Consider the following 16,993-nt stretch of genomic DNA (forward strand, 5'->3'; position numbering starts at 1 on the left):
AATGGTTTTAATGTATTTTTTTTATATGTGAATTGATAAACTTTGGAAAAAACTGTTTATAAAAACTAAATTTGGTTCTCAACAGCATATTTAAAGTCCCTAAATAGTTTTGGCTTTTATTTGTTTAAATACCATCTGAATAGGTGCTCCACTAGTTTGTGACTATGCTCTCCATTAATTTCGATATCTACCCCTGCTACACCTGGCCTGGTCACATAGCACAGCTTAGGAGCAGCAGGGAAACCCACTCTTGTCTCTTCCATTAAAGTATATAGTAGTCTAAATGGTGCTCACACAAAAGGCATAAGAAGTGGGAGTGCCTGTGTCACTGGCTGTTCAGACCTGCAGGAGTTTTGTATCTCTAGCTGCTGGAAGCAAGATGAGGGTGTAAAGCAAGGGCTTAACTGAGTGTATGGAAAGCCTATATGTGGCATCCAACTACACAGCCCCCCCTTACCATAGTGCCACAGTGCCCCAAAGATGAATGCACTCCACAATTCATGAAATGCTATAATCTAATACTTTTAAATATGCCTTTAATGCATTACATAATGCATAACAATATAACAATATATATATGAATTTTCGGATGATGTCCAGTGGGAGGGGCGAAACGCGTCAAGCTAGAGAGAATCTGTGAAGGCTGTTTGGATGCCAAGGCGGCACTTTCTGCAAGTTTTTAATATTTTGATGTACCATATTTATCGGTGTATAACATGCACTTTTTCCCCCTGAAAATCAGGGCAAAATCAGTGGTACGCATTATACGCCAATCTCACTGATCCCCCGCCGATCTACGTTGACTGTGAGCGGAGCGGAGCAATCGCCGCAAGATACACATAGCCGAGTGTACTCGGCTCTTCTCGGCTCCACTCACAGTCACGCCCTGTCCCGCCATTGGACCTGCGTTATGTCCAACATAGAGTGGGACTGGGCGTGACTGTGAGCGGAGCCGAGAAGAGCCAAGTACACTTGGCTATGTTTATCTCGGCTCCGCCCAGTCCCTCCGATCTCGGCGGCGTTTGCTCCGCTCCAGCAAGTCCCGGCGGCGCCAATTTTAAATTCAGCCAAGCGATGGACACTGAGGACAAGGCTGCAATGGGGACAAGGCTGCACTTGGGACAAGGCTGCACTGGGGACAAGGCTGCACTGGGACAAGGCTGCACTGGGACAAGGCTGCACTGGCAAGGCTACACTGGGACAAGGCTGCGCTGGGACAAGGCTGCACTGGGACAAGGCTGCACTGGGACAAGGCTGCACTGGCAAGGCTGCACTGGCAAGGCTGCAATCGACACTGATAAGGCTGCATTGATGGGCATTTAAATTTATTTTTCCCTTAAACTTCCCTCCTAAAAGTTTTTTTCCTTAAAATTCCATCCTAAACTTGGGGTGCGTGTTATACGCCAGCGCGTGTTATACACCGATAAATATGGTAAGTGTAATGATTTTAAACTTTTTAATAAAATCTCGCAGTATTACACTATATGTGCCTTTTCCTCCATTTTGTCCAAAATTTGCCATAACGGTTGCTGACCGTGTGAAGTGTGTAGGACCCTAAACTCAGTGTGCTGTCTACTATAAACTCCATATTTGATTAACTTTATTTGATTACACTCCATTTGCACAATATCGGCACATGAAATTACCAGCAATGCATGTTTATGTGTCACCGTATTTTCTTCACTCATATTTGATGAACTTTATTGATAGCACAGTATTTGTCTATGAACTTTATTGATTGCACTTTATTTGTATTAGATTGGCACCTAGCACTTTAATTGGTTACATTTTTTGCGTAAGGTATCATATTACATATGTTAATGTATGAATATCAGCATAGCAGTAGGCTATAGGTGCAGCGCTATGTTTAAAATCTCTTTTCACTTTTGGGGTACTTACCTTTCACTACAGCAGCAGCCCTAAGATAAATTGTGTTCATTCTATTATTTCCACAGCGTGGGTTTATAACTATATTCTTTTAATATAACAGGTGTACCACACCAAAGAGATGAGAGAGTTCAAAACTCTTTATTAGTTCTTAGGCAAGTTCACACCAAAAGCTAATGTGTTTTTCGAGGGCTAAAAAGCTCCCCCTTTATCAGGGCTACAGAAATTCACATAAATCTAAAAAATATGTAAAAAAAAAAAGAATAAAAAGTATTAAAAAGGAACTAAGGGGTTTTAAAAAGAGGATAAATAAACAACTATTAAAAAACAATAAAGCACAGCCCGTAGACGAACGGAGTGTAGGAGCAGGGCTGGCATGAGAAGAGTGGACTGGCAGCGATTGGCTGATACAGCTGGGGGGCGGAGCCAGCGCGAAAAGGGGTGCGTGCTCTACGCCCCAGCGTCCAGTTGGTAAAAGGAAGTTCACCGGGCAGGGTGGCGTCTTCTCTAGGGGACCTTGTACACCAGCTGCGGGCGGCGGCGAACGGGGAGCGGTGGCTCCATGAACAGGTGGCGGCGGCTCTCAAGGAGGTCTGGGATGGAACGAGGATGGAGGGGGATGGATCAGCCCGGGCGCGGCGTGCCCGCCGGCACGATTCTCCCCTGATTCCCCCAGGGCTCCACCCATTCGCCATGCGGGGAATGCTGGCCCCGCCCCCACGAGCCGCCCCCCGGAGGGCTGAGGTGGCCTCTGGGCACGGATGGGAGGGTGGGCGCAGCTCAGTTAGGCCGGTGGCCGGTCCGGCGCCGGCCTCCACCAGTGCAGCGGTCCCCCGCAAAGATGCTCCGGGCCCTACTAGTAGCGCAGTCGCTGCGGGGGCGGGGCCACGCCGTCGGAGGCAGTACACAGCGGCTTCGAGGAATGCACACGTGGTGGAGGACTTGTCTCCTGTGGGGCGGCGGGCGGAAGCGGGACCGAGAGGTAGGGGGAAAGCGGTGCTGAAGTCAGCGGCGGGGCGGAGCAGAGGACGGCCCAAGCGCACCTCGCCAGCAGCCCAGGCGGGGCCCTGTGGACGGATGTCGCCAAGGGATGGAGCGGCTACCCTGGACCGGTCGGAAGGCGAACTGTCGTCGTCAGCGGAGGAGGGACCGAGTGGCGTTCCGTCAGTGATCGGCGAAGGTTCGGCGGCTGGAGGCGATTCTTCCAGGCGGCCCGGTAAGTCAGATTTTATTCAGGGGTCATTGGGGCGGGTTGGTTGGGGGGGTCGGGTAGTGAGGGGGAGGAGGGTGCATTGGGAATTGCCCACGGTGGGGGGGATGCTGCCCCGTTTGCCCTGCATCTGGCACAGCGGGAGAGAGACCGCATTCTGGTGGATGGGGGGTTAGCGGGCCTCCTGGCGGGACTCAAGGAATTAGTCGGCAGACTGGAGGCTGGGGGCGGGTCCGGGGATGGCGTGGACCGCTCCGGGGGACCGTGCCTGGGGTGCGGCGGGGCCTGCGGGCCGGTCAGGGGCTGCAGGCGCGGCACCACAAGTGGATGGGGTGGTGGCAGCCGCGCCGGCAGCACCAGCTAGTGCCACGGGGGAAACAGCAGGGGACGCGGGTAAAAAACAGGACCTGGTCAGGTTAGCGGACGCGGCGCGTTGCGAGGTGTATGTGTGTTTTGAGGGGCCGCTGGGTGCGCATTTGAAACAGGAAGTCAGGGAAAAAATCTGGAAAGGGGAATACGTGGAGATATTTTCTCTGCTGCCCCTGGAAAAGTTCGACCTCGATATGGTCAAGCCGGAGGACATCAAGAAGGAGGACGAGGAGAAGAGACGGTACCGGTTGATCCCTCGGACCTTCCCGAATTGGCTGCAGGTGTTTGCGATTCTCACCTGCGTGATAGGAGAGAAGAGTCCGGAGCATTGTTCAGCTCTGTTTTGCTACTTGGATGCGATAGGGGAGGCGCACAGAGTCTATGGGGGATTGGCTTCGCTGCGGTATGATGAGCAGTTTCGGCAAAGGAGGGCGATTCGATCTGCTCTTCGCTGGGATCATAAGGATATCAATTTGTGGATGTGCCTTATGTCGTCGGCGAGGACTACGAGTCAGTTTTTTCAGGGGGGGGCCGGTGGACCAGGGGCTTCCAGTCAATCGGCCGCTAGAAAGAAGGGAGTCTGCTGGCAATATAATGAAGGTAGTTGTAGGTTCGCAGGAAATTGCAAATACAAGCACGAGTGCTCGGGTTGTGGGGGTACCCACCCCGGTATCTCGCTGCTTCAAACAAGGAAAAGGCAGGGCTGGGGAGCCTTCAAACAAGAGGGACGACGCCGGTGAGGCTGGAAAGGATGCGTCCTTTTCTCAATCGATATCCGGATAGGGAGGCGGCGGCGATTCTGGGTTTGGGGTTTGCGGTGGGTTTTCGTATTCCGGCAGTCCTCGGGACGACCCCCCCGGTGTCAAAGAATTTGCGGTCCGCCATGCTACATCCAGAAGGGGTTTCGGAGAAACTGCGGAAGGAGGTGTCATTGGGGAGGATCGCAGGCCCTTTCTCTGAGGTACCCATGCCGGAACTTGTGGTATCGCCCTTGGGGGTGGTTCCTAAGAAGTAACCGGGTAAGTATCGCTTGATCCACCATCTATCCTACCCGAAAGGGGGTTCGGTGAATGATGCCATCGACCCCTGGCTGAGCGCGGTTTCCTACACGTCTTTTGATGCGGCGGCGTTCTGGGTGAGCCGTTATGGCTGGGGGGCGTTGATGGCTAAAACGGATATTGAGGCGGCTTTTCGATTGCTTCCGGTGCACCCCGAGAGTTTTTGGCTTTTGGGCTGCCGGTGGCGGGAGGAATACTATGTGGACCGGTGCCTGCCCATGGGATGCTCTATCTCGTGTGCGCTGTTTGAAAAATTCAGTTCCTTCGTGGAATGGGTGGTCAGAGACGTCACGGGAGTGAATTTGGTCATCCACTATCTCGAAGATTTCCTGTGCGTGGGTCCGGCCTCGTCGGCAGTTTGCGCAGTGCTTTTGACAACGCTGGAGCGGGTGGCACAGAGTTTCGGTATCCCTCGGCCCCGGAGAAGACCGAAAGGCCGACAACAGTGATCAGTTTTTTAGGCATTGTATTGGACTTGGTGGCGATGGAGTGTCGCTTGCCGGCAGACAAGTTGGAAGCGCTGAAGGCGGAGATTAGGGGGTTGGTGGGCTTGCGGAAGGTGCAGCTCAGGACTCTTCAGTCTGTGCTGGGAAAATTGAATTTCGCATGCAGGATCATACCCATGGGTAGGGTCTTCAGTAGGAGGCTGGCGGCCAGTACGAGGGGGTGGATTCTCCAAGACACTTTGTGAGTCTGTCGAAGGATCATCGGGAGGATCTACGGATTTGGCATGTGTTCCTGGAACTTTTCAACGGTCGGGCGCTCTGGATGGCCGGGCCGGTGAGCAATTTTGATTTGGAGCTTTACACGGATGCGGCGGGGTCCACGGGTTTCGGGGCCTATTTCCGAGGAAAATGGAGTGCGGGCCCATGGCTGCATGGAAAGGTGGGGGGTTGCTGCGTAACATGGTGCTGTTGGAGCTCTTTCCAGTGGTGCTTGCAGTGGAACTTTGGGGGGAATCCTTGCGGGATCGGAAGGTTCGCTTCCATGTGGACAATTTGGGTGTGGTGCAAGTCCTCAACCGAGTGTCTGTGGCGTCGCCGCCGGTGGTTAGACTGCTGAGACATTTGGTACTGCGATGCATGCAATTGAACATCTTTATACATGCGGTGCACTTACCTGGGGTGGAGAATGTTGTGGCTGACGCACAGTGGGACAGATTCCGGGAGCTGGCTCCGTTGGCGGACGTTCGTGGGGCACCCTGCCCGGAGGAGTTGTGGAAGATTGCGTTGGCCGAACCACTTGGTCGGCGTACGAGAAAATATGGGCAGAATGGGAGGCATTGGGGTTGCAGGTAGGAGCGGAAGTGTGGGACAGGAGGCTGATGGTGATCTATTTTGTATCCCGGAACATGGAGCAGGGGGTTTCGGTTTCCCGGATGGGGCAGAAATTGGCCGGTTTGGCTTTTTGGTTCAAGCTGAGAGGGAAGCAGGACTTCACCAAAGACTTTTGGGTGAGGCAGGCTCTGAAGGGCTATCGGAAGGGGAGACAGGTGAAGGATGACAGGAGACCGGGGTCCTTCGAGTTGTTGGGTAGACTTTGTACTCGGTTGGGGGTTGTGTGTTTGTTGGATTATGAGAGGGTGTTATTCAAGGCCGTGTTTGTGTTGGTGTTTTTTGGTGCTTTTCGTATTGGGGGAATTGGTCAGCCCTTCTAAGAAGGGGCCGGGGGGTTTGTTTTTTGATGAGGTGTACTGCAGGGATGACCGGGTGCGCATGCGGATACGGAGATCTAAGACGGATCAGGAGGGCAAAGGGAAGGAAGTCGTGGTGTTCGCGATTCCTGAGTGCAAGCTTTGCCCGGTCTTGGTTTTGAGGGAATTTTTGAACGCTCGGCCGGATTGTCCGGGCCCATTGTTGCTACATGGGAATGGGGAGTTTTTATCGAGATACCAGTTCATAGGGGTCTTTCGCAAATGCCTGAAGGCATTGGGTTTGGAAGGGGAAAAGTTTTCCTCACACTCTTTCCGGATTGGGGCTGCGACGGAGGCGGTAAGGTGGGGTATGGACGAGGAGGCGGTTAAGAGGATTGGCCGCTGGGAGTCTCGGAGGTTTAAATCTTATGTGCGGCCTGAGTTGGTGGCTGTTTAGCCGGGGGAGCTAGGGGACGTGTTGGCATGGGTCTGTGTTACACATGTGCAGTTACTGTGATTTGGGTATGTGTTTTTACTTTCTTTCAGATGCAGCGCCAGGATTGGTCTGGATTTTGGGCCATTCATACGTCTGCTGGGGAGCCAGGAGGGGTGATGTTAGGCCAGAGGGCAGACAGATAGGGATATCCAGACTTGAGGCGTGTGTCAAATGGTTTGGGTTTCCAGGCATGCTATGGAGCAGAATGGTGCACGAAGTGTGCCGTTTTGCGGGGTTTGACAGGGCCCCAGATGTTTTAGTGTTACATGCAGGGGGCAATGATTTGGGCCTCCGCACCAAGTTGGATGTTACGCAGGACATCAAATATGATTTCTTGCGACTTAGGGCGGCCTTCCCCAACATGATTATAGTGTGGTCTGACCTTATAGCCAGAACCAAGTGGCGGTTTGCCAGGTCTGTGGACAAAATTAACAAGGCCCGCAGAAAGATTAATCAGGAGGTCAGTCGTTTTGTGGCACGCAATGGGGGGTTGGCGGTCCGGCATTTGGAGTTGGAGGTGGAGACGTGGCGGTACCTAAAAGAGGATGGTGTGCACCTCAATGATGTGGGCACTGATTTGTGGGCTTTGGGCATACAGGATGGGGTGGAGCGTGCCTTGAAGGTGTGGCGGTGCTCACAAGGATAAGGTGTTATCCTTGCTTGCGGTGGCGGGTGTTGGTCGATGCAGGTACAGGAAGATAACCCCTCCCCACAGAGAAGTTGATGCGGGACCCATTGGAGATATGGGCTCGTTGATGATATGCCATATAGTGAGGGTTGATATGGCAGATGGTGAATGGGTGCACTGCGGTAAAAGAGTTGGGTGTCTTTTGAGCTAGCATGTCACCTTGAGGCCTAGTTAAAGGAATATTACCGCAGTGCTTGTTTTAGATCGATATGATAATGGGGTGGGGAGGGGGAATTTCCTGCAGATGACTAATGCGCTCAGGGTTTTGAAGTTAAATGATGTTTTGTTGATATTTTTGTTACATGTTAAATTATTATTTTAATTAATAAAGAGGCTGCTACGGCCACTAAATACTCCAATAAAAGAAGGTGTGGTCTCATTTAATGGGAAGGGGCAAGGTACGGAGTTGGGTGGTTGGTACAGCAGCTGAGGTACATCAGTCATACTATAGTCAAGCACAGCCCGTAGACGAACGGAGTGTAGGAGCAGGGCTGGCATGAGAAGAGTGGACTGGCAGCGATTGGCCGATATAGCTGGGGGGCGGAGCTAGCACGAGGATGCGTGCGCGCTCTACGCCCCAGCATCCAGTTGGTGAAAGGAAGTTCCCACCCTCCCTCCCTTACATTGGACGGAGTGGTTCTAATGGAGGCTTTAGGGGGGGAGGACGGGCTAACTCATTTTCTTTTTCAGGTTTACGGTGTTGGATGTCGTAGCGGTTGGCGGGTGTTGGTCGATGCAGGTACAGGAAGATAACCCCTCCCCACAGAGAAGTTGATGCGGGACCCATTGGAGATATGGGCTCGTTGATGATATGCCATATAGTGAGGGTTGATATGGCAGATGGTGAATGGGTGCACTGCGGTAAAAGAGTTGGGTGTCTTTGAGCTAGCATGTCAGCTTGAGGCCTAGTTAAAGGAATATTACCGCAGTGCTTGTTTTGGATCGATATGCTAATGGGGTGGGGAGGGGGAATTTCCTGGAGATGACTAACGAGCTCGGGGTTTTGAAGTTAAATGATGTTTTGTTGATATTTTTGTTACATGTTAAATTATTATTTTGATTAATAAAGAGGCTGCTACGGCCACTAAATACTCCAATAAAAGAAGGTGTGGTCTCATTTAATGGGAAGGGGCAAGGTACGGAGTTGGGTGGATGGTACAGCAGCTGAGGTACATCAGTCATACTATAGTCATGACATACATACAGTATATGGCCATAAAACCAATTAACAAATGAAGAACTGATGCCTGTTTGGTATGATCTTGCTAAAGAACCAATAAAGCATTTTGTACTCAACCACCTGCTTCGCGTGGTACACCTGTTGTATCTTATGGTTTTAATGACAATCTTGGTACCCATTGTAGGGGATCTTTGCTTTATGTAAGCAGTCTTGCCAGGGACAATGAGCTTGTATCCTCGTTATTCCAACTTAATCAGTGCTGAAGTACCAGCACCTTTTTGAAACCTTCAAAGTATTCCTATCATTTAATACAGTGCAAAACAATGACAAATAGGTGTCTTATAGTAAACTGTACCTCCATATATACTGCCTTTCCATGTACGTCCTGTGAGAAGCAGAAGAGGATCAAATGTGATCTTTGCATCCTGGGGAGCTACTCCTATTACCACACTGGTTCCATATCCTGGATGAGTACACTCCAGTGCTGCTTTCTAGTACCAAAAGGAAAATAGAAATCAGGCTGACATGACTTTAAAATAAGTTAAGTACCTATAAATTACTTTTACCAACATAGGTGTCCTAGTTCTAGTTCTAGAAAAAAAAAAATGTAAAATGGTAAAATGCCGAACCTCAAAAAAAAGTCCTGCTCATTTAGCCTAACAGCAATACTATGCAAGCTCTTTGAAGGTATTAAAAGGGACTATATACAAGATTTTAGTCATGAAAACTGTATCATTAGCAGTCATCTGCATGAATTCATGGAGAATCGTTCTTGTCAAACCAATCTATTAACCTTCTATGAGGAGGTGAGCTGCCATCTAGATAAAGGAAGGCCCGTAGATGTGGTGTATCTGGATATTGCAAAAGCATTTGTTCCCCAAAAACGTTTACTGTAAAAAGTAAGGTCTGTTGGCATGGACCAAAGCAAACAGAATATTGGCATGCATTAAAAAAGAGGATTAACTTAAGAAATAAAGCGATCATTTTCCCACTCTACAAGACTCTGGTCCAGCCACACCTGGAGTATGCTGTCCAGTTCTGGGCACTAGTCCTCAGAAAGCATGTGCTGGAAATGGACCAAGTACAAAGTAGGGCAACAAAACTAATAAAGGGACTGGAGGACATTAGTTATGAAGAAAGGTTACGTGTACTGAACTTATCCTCTCTGGAGAAGAGACGCTTAAGAGGGAATATGATTTCAATTTACAAATACCATACTACCTCACAATAGGGTTAAAACTTTTCCATGAAAGGGAGTTTAATAAGACCTGTGGCCACTCATTAAAATGTGAAGAAAAGAGGTTTAACCTTAAACTGCATAGAGGGTTCTTTATTGTAAGAGCAGCAAGGATGTGGAATTCCCTTCCACAGGCGGTGGTTTCAGCAGGGAGCATCCATAATTTAAAAAAAAAACTATTAGATAACCACCTGAACGACCGCAACATACAGGAATATACAATGTAATACTGACATATAATCACACACATAGGTTGGACTTGATGGACTTGTGTCTTTTATCCACCTCACCTACTATGTAACTATGCAACTATATATATATATATATAAAAAATTTGAAATACAGAATCCAACGTGTGCAATTTCCACACTCAGGAAGTGCTGTAAAACGTCCTCCACCAATAGCAAAGCACACACTGACCCTTACCTTCAGTGGTGGACCACTCTGTATAAAGCAGTCAACCACGTTTAATTAAACTCAGCTCCAAGCCACCATATCCACAAGGTCACCTGATTTAGGTAGCCTTATCAACATAGGGAACTCCACCTAGAAGGGCCTTAGATCATGTGGGGTTTAGGAATAGGTTAAAAAAAATACTTCTTTGTGCACCATTACTGAAACTCCAGGCTATAGATCACAGGCGTGTCATCCTCTATATCACCATACTAGACAAATCTTCCCTGCAGTAGGATCCCACACTGACACTCAGTGTGGGATCATACTACTTGGAGGATTCACCTAGTAAACTGATATAGAGGATGACGTTCCTGTGATCTACGGCCTAGAGTTTCAGCAATACTGCACAACAAAGCGTTTTTTTTATCCAATCCCTAAACCCCACATGATCTGAGGCCCTTCTATGGTGGAGTTCCCTATGTTGATAAAGCTAAAGACATCAGGTGCCCTTTTGGGTATGGTGCATCTTACTGAGAAGGACTTTATTCTGTGTGTTCATGTAAAAGCACTGTTGGTTCATTACCAGTGAGCTGTTCTAGCTGCTTTTTCTTGTGTGTACACATTTTTATATATCTTCATATTACTGTAAGCACAGGTGAAGTGTGTTGTATTTATTGAACCTCTAGAATTTACTGTAATTTCCTTTTGTCATTGCACCATGCTCTGTTTTAACCAGCAAGACTTACTTAGATTAATTAAAAATGGATAAGCAGTTAAAAAAAGGGTATTCATCCTTACTGTATATCCATTTAAACTTTTATCACATTTATCTGCTGAATTTACAATCTGTGTTATCATATAATTTTTTTTTTTTTTTACAGTAGTCTATTTACAGTTTATGTAAATATCAATTCACAAGATTATTGTATACATTTTTGATTTTGCCTCCACTTACTTTCTGATTTCCAAAAATTGACACAGAAGTTGCTCTTTGCCTCCACTCCATTGCTGGGTAATTACTATTAAATCATTCTTACTTTTGAATTGCTTTTATATTTGCTATTTTATAGTAAAGTGTTTTGTTTCAATTACTACATTACACTGAACAGTCTTTTTACATTAGCCATATAAAGTAGCCCTAATTACATTGTTAGGGCACATGAAGATACAAATCTCGAAAGCAGAAAGGTGCCTCCATTTACTTTCTCTTCTGTAATTCTAGCCCAGTTTATTCTGTCTGGGGTACTGGCCTCCAAGAATCACATTTATCTGATTTCAAAAATTTGGTCTGTGTCTTCCATACAACTTTCTGGCAATTTTGCCCATAACCACTTTCATTTACATTTGGACTAGACCAAAATGACTCTACCATGCTCTTTCTAGTGGATAACTTACCACATTTGAAATATGGTAATAGCTCATAATCCAGCTTTTAAAGCTTCTTTAGTTCACAGTTCCAGTACTACATATACCCAGATGCAGTATATAACTGAGTAATATTCATAGGAACCTTGTTTCTATAAATTTGTTCTGTGGGCAAATACTGTACCTTTTGCCATAGCTGATTGCAGACAGCTGGGAGCTGATTTTCCCTTTTCCTCTTTTCTCCCACTTTTGTTCTTATGCATAGACCTCTCTAAATAAAGGTATTTTTACCTACCAAAGTGTTATACTTTCATCAAACCTATAAATGCTTGCATTTGTCATGTTTTTAAGCCAGAATAAAGGAAATGTAGTAGTGAAAAAAAGCATTTGTGAGTTTCCCAGTCATTTTTGCTTATTCGCTTCCAGAAAACATCACTGGAACCTGTCCAGTACTCCACTAAAATGCCATCAGCCCTGATGCAAGCAGAAGACTGGTTCTTGGGAGAAGTTAAGTAAATATCGAAAAGCCTCAATAGGTTGATGTCAGTCTGGATAGGTGAACCTTCCTAGGTAGTGCCCACATATGATGAGCCTCCATGATTGAAAAAACTGACATCCAATAAATGAAAGGTGTGGGCCATGGGCGCTAAGCCTGGGGAAGGAATGACTGGAGAATGTTGGACATCCTTCAGCCATGCACACTGTGAGAAGCTCACAGTCCTAAATGAAGATGAGATTGTAGTTCAGCTTTAAGCTGCTTGAAAGATATAATTGTATTAGGGCTGGGGAAATTAAAGATGAATTCCTCGATTAATTTTTTTGATCGATCAAAATTCTTTTGATCTGTACTCACCTCTCCGCCGGTTTCCAGGTCTTCAGGGAGGTCTGTCGAAGATCCGGTGACGTCATGGACATCGACGTCACTGGACTCCTCCCCCTTCCCCAAGTGCCTCCGTCTGCTAATGAAGGGAAGGGGGAGGAGTTCGGTGACGTTGAAGTTCTGATTGAACGTAACGCTTATGGGGGAGGAGCTACGCATGACCTCACCCACTGCTGCCCTTTGGTACTAACACAATTGTCGGCTTTACATGCTGTGGTTTTATCATCTTTATGTGAGTAAAGTAATCAGTAACAGCCCTACATTGCATTCATAATATCTTCCATGGAGATTGGCCAACTATTAGCTTTTTCCTCATATAGAGATGAAACATTTTGCCCTTATTAGAACAGAAAGTAACCACATATCTCATTCTGTCACATATCCTAAAAATAAGAGGATAATTCCTCTGTTTCTGGACAGTGGATGCAGCCATCAACCAGATGCACGTCAAGAACCACTGGTGTAAGGTGAAATTACAGCTAAATATTATATATTTTTTAAACTGCATACAGCTGCTACCGGCTTTTTGGCTATAATCAGTGCAGTGTATGAAAATCATGCCTTCTATGCAGTAGGACTTGAAACCCAAGGAGTCAAAAAGCCTTACAAATGAATCAGTGCATAGGATTGGTAATGATATATTAAATTTAAAACTACATACCATAACTTCTGTACTGCCAATGCATTCAAATGAATAATGCACTCCATCTCCTGTCATTTCCTTGATCACCTCCTGGATTGGCTTGCTAAAATCTTTGGGATTGATGCAGTCAGTGGCTCCAAACAGCTTTGCCTTTTCAAACTTGCTGCTGTTTATATCTATAGCAATAATTCTTGATGCTCCAGAAACTTTACATCCAATAATGGCTGACAGCCCAATGGCACCCAATCCAAATACAGCACAAGTAGTACCAGGCTCCACCTATTAAATAAAGTTGATAATATTGCTTTTAGATTTGTTAAAACTGATTCATGTCAATGTAATAGGATAAAGTACTTAACTAATTGTTTAGGATGGTAGGTGGAAATTGGAATTTTATTATATATTACAATGTATTGTATTATATTATATGTTACAATCATCCTTATAATTCCACATTTTTTTAGGAGGCTGAAAGCAATATAATGAACCAAATACATATATATCTTTTTTAAACCAGAGTTTAGTATCACATTAGAGTGATTGTAAAGGTAAAACAAACAAACATGGTCTTCTTACCTACAAGTTTTGCACAGATCAGCCCTGGACCTTTTCTAGGGTTCCACTCCGCTCCTGGCACATTCCCCCTGCTGAGTGCCCCCATAGCAAACTGCTTGCTATGGGGATACTCATGCAGGATCACTCCCGAGCCACTCTGTGTGTGTCTATTGACACACGGAGTATGGCTCGGCCCAACCCCTTACTTCTTCCTCGCTAGCTGTGATTGACAGCAGCTGGAGCCAATGGCTGAGCCTGTGAGGAGAGCAGCAATGCTGCTCTCATGCACAACGCTGGATCGACATTGGGCTCAGGTAAGTATAAGGGGGGGCGCAGAATACAGAAGTATTTTTACCTTAATGCAGAATGTTTTAAGGTAGAAAACCTTCTGCCTTAAGAACCTGTTTAACAACTACTGACAATGGAAACTTTCATGTATAATAGCAGTTGTAATGCCTATATTAAACATTATGTTAGCTCTTGCCAAACAGGTAAATATTTGCGCATTCATCCACATCCCCAAACGGTCAAGGTTCAGTCCAAATTTGTCTTTTGAGGGTAGTCTAGGTGGGTAGTCTATACAGATGTGACTCCCCCAGCCTACATACAATAAGTGTGTTTTTTAGTGGCTCGTTGTGTGTTAAAACAACATTGTCTTGAGTGGCGGTGTAGAATATTTGATATTTAATATTTATTCTTGTTATGCCGCATACACACAATCGGAATTCTCGTTGGAAAAAGGTTTGATGGTTTTCCCGACGGAATTCGGCTCAAGCTGTCTTGTCTACACACGGTCACATCAAATTCCGATCGTTTATAACGCTGTGACGTACAACACGTACGATGGGACTAGAAAAAGGAAGTTCAATAGCCAGTAGCCAATAGCTTCTGTCTCATAGTTGAATCTGAGTATGCGTGTTTTTTGGCATGTCGGAATTGCATACACACGATTGAAGTTACCGATAGAAAGTTTTTCCGTCTGGAAAATTGAGAACATGCTATCAATTTCTGGCTAAATTCCGAGCATACACACGGTCGCATTTTCCGATGAAAAGCTCTCATCTGTCTTTTTCTGGCAGGAATTCCGATCGTGTGTACGCGGCATTGGTCATTGTGACACATTGTTTTTTAGATGGATTTTACTAAATGTATTATATTTTTATATTATGGTCCATTCATGTTACATCTCACAAGGTAACTTATTTTATTAGCAGGAGCAATTCTATATTGCTGCTACATTTTTGGTATTTTGGAAATCCTCCATGATTGTACAAATCACTGTTTAGCCATCTCTGATCTGATCTACCATCCCCAATCACTGGCCAGGCCTGGAGTACACAGAGATGAGGGGTCCAGGGATCTGTCCTGTCCATCCTGCCTGGTGATTGCTACCATAGACAGAGCTGGTCCTCATACATCAGACTCTTGGCGCCAGTTCACACTAGAACGTGGTGCAGGAAAAAAAACACCATCCATGTGCATTTCCCACAATGCATTCAAATTACATTGCCCTTGCAATCTGCAGTGGGTGTCAGTACAATGTTAATGAGACCCCTCATGCAGTCACAAACACAGTGCATTTGCCTGCACTTGATCATATGGTACAAATGGACCATGCAATCCGGTTGCAGTGCAGTTCCAAAATAGGTGCTTCACAACTTTTGTGCAATGTGGCACAAAATCACACCACACAGAATCTCATGTGAATTAATACAATTTATAGTGTGAATCGAGGCTAAGTGTACCTGTCACCAGGGCCATCTTTAATATTGAGTGGACCCTGGGCAAAAAATTTCTTGGGCCCTCCTCCCATGCAAATTCACTCTCCACCTGCTCTGAGACATACACTAAATAGCAGCTAGTAGTGATGGCCGAACGGTTCGCCCGGCGGTCGTTTCGCGGCGAATTTCCGACTTTCGCCGTCCGCGGGTTCGAACGCCTTTTTCCGTCGTTCGCCCCGGCGGACTTACGTGTTTAATGTATACAAGAACTTTAACCTTTCGTGACACGTTTATCATGTGTTACAGGACAACCAATTGAGACATGACAGCTCATGGACACTTGGACATTCCCCCTAACCTATAAATACACCCGATCCGGTGGCCATTTTACATTCTTTCTTCTGTCACTGTAGGGAAAGGATCCTGTGTGGAGTAGGGACAGAGAAAACGCTAGCTATTTGGTACACAAAAGTTCTTTTCAGGACTGGTATAGGTGTTAGGTCAGCAGCCTGAGTTTCTTTTGTCAGTTTAGATAAAGGGACAGAGCGCTGTATGCTGCTATTTTAGGGACAGCTCAGCCAGATTAGTCTTTCTTCATCATCATCATCATCATCATCATTAGCTGTTACTATCAGGTCCACAAAAGAGCTGTTCCAGCTAATCGTTCCAGCCTACTCTTTTTTGCCAATTTGTATAGGGACAGGCAGGAAGCAGTGTGTCAGGCAGTGAGGATAATTTTAAAGACTTGCTGTTACTATTAGTTCCACAAAGGTTCTTTTCAGGACTGGTATCAGTGGTACGGTAATAGGCTTGTACACGTATAATATTCTTTCTTCCAAATATAGAAAGAATATTATACTTGACTGCTGCCCTTCTGCTGCAGTCTGCTAATCATTCACAACTCACTTGTTCCACAAAGCTCTTTATCAGGACTGGTAACTTGGTCTGTCTAGGGTGCTACGGTACATAGGCTTGGGTGCGGTACAGTCTGCTGTTCTGTAAGGACCGCTATCGGTCCACAATACATAGGGTTGCCGTGCACTACTGCTGACCGCTGCCCTATACTGCAGCAGTCCTTCAGCGGTATAGGGACTGACGCACAGTCTGCTAAACACTAATACACAACCTGCTTGGTCCACAAAAGTTCTTATAAGGACTGGTAACTTGGTATAGGGTGCTACGGTACATAGGCCTGAGTGCAGTACAGTCTGCTGTTCTGTAAGGACCGCTATCGGTCCACAATACATAGGGTTGCCGTGCACTACTGCTGACCGCTGCCCTATACTGCAGCAGTCCTTCATTGGTATAGGGACTGACGTACAGTCTGCTAATCACTAACACACAACCTGCTTGGTCCACAAAAGTTCTTATAAGGACTGGTAACTTGGTATAGGGTGCTACGGTACATAGGCCTGAGTGCAGTACAGTCTGCTGTTCTGTAAGGACCGCTATCGGTCCACAATAGATAGGGTTGACGTGCACCACTGCTGACCGCTCACCTATACTGCAGCAGTCCTTCAGCGGTATAGGGACTGACGTACAGTCTGCTAATCACTAACACACAACCTGCTTGTTCCACAAAAGTTCTTATAAGGACTGGTAACTTGGTATAGGGTGCTACGGTACATAGGCCTGAGTGCGTTACAGTCTGCTGTTCTGTAAGGACCGCTATCGG

At 46.5% G+C, this 16,993-nt stretch overlaps 1 protein-coding gene across 1 annotated transcript in view; it reads right to left on the reverse strand.

The window, feature by feature from the left end:
• Positions 1–16,993, reverse strand: part of LOC143974849 (alcohol dehydrogenase 1-like) — a 73,072-nt gene that overhangs the window by 21,317 nt on the left and 34,762 nt on the right. The window contains exons 6-7 of the mRNA XM_077476608.1: positions 13,061–13,321; positions 8,877–9,012 (exon numbers count right to left, since the gene is read on the reverse strand). Coding sequence (XP_077332734.1) covers positions 8,877–9,012; positions 13,061–13,321 — 397 coding nt within the window. The remainder of the gene's footprint in view (positions 1–8,876; positions 9,013–13,060; positions 13,322–16,993) is intronic.

Source organism: Lithobates pipiens, unplaced genomic scaffold (assembly GCF_037356315.1).
Source record: "Lithobates pipiens isolate NorthernLeopardFrog02 unplaced genomic scaffold, aLitPip1_a1.2 Scaffold_13, whole genome shotgun sequence".
Classification (NCBI taxonomy): domain Eukaryota; kingdom Metazoa; phylum Chordata; class Amphibia; order Anura; family Ranidae; genus Lithobates; species Lithobates pipiens.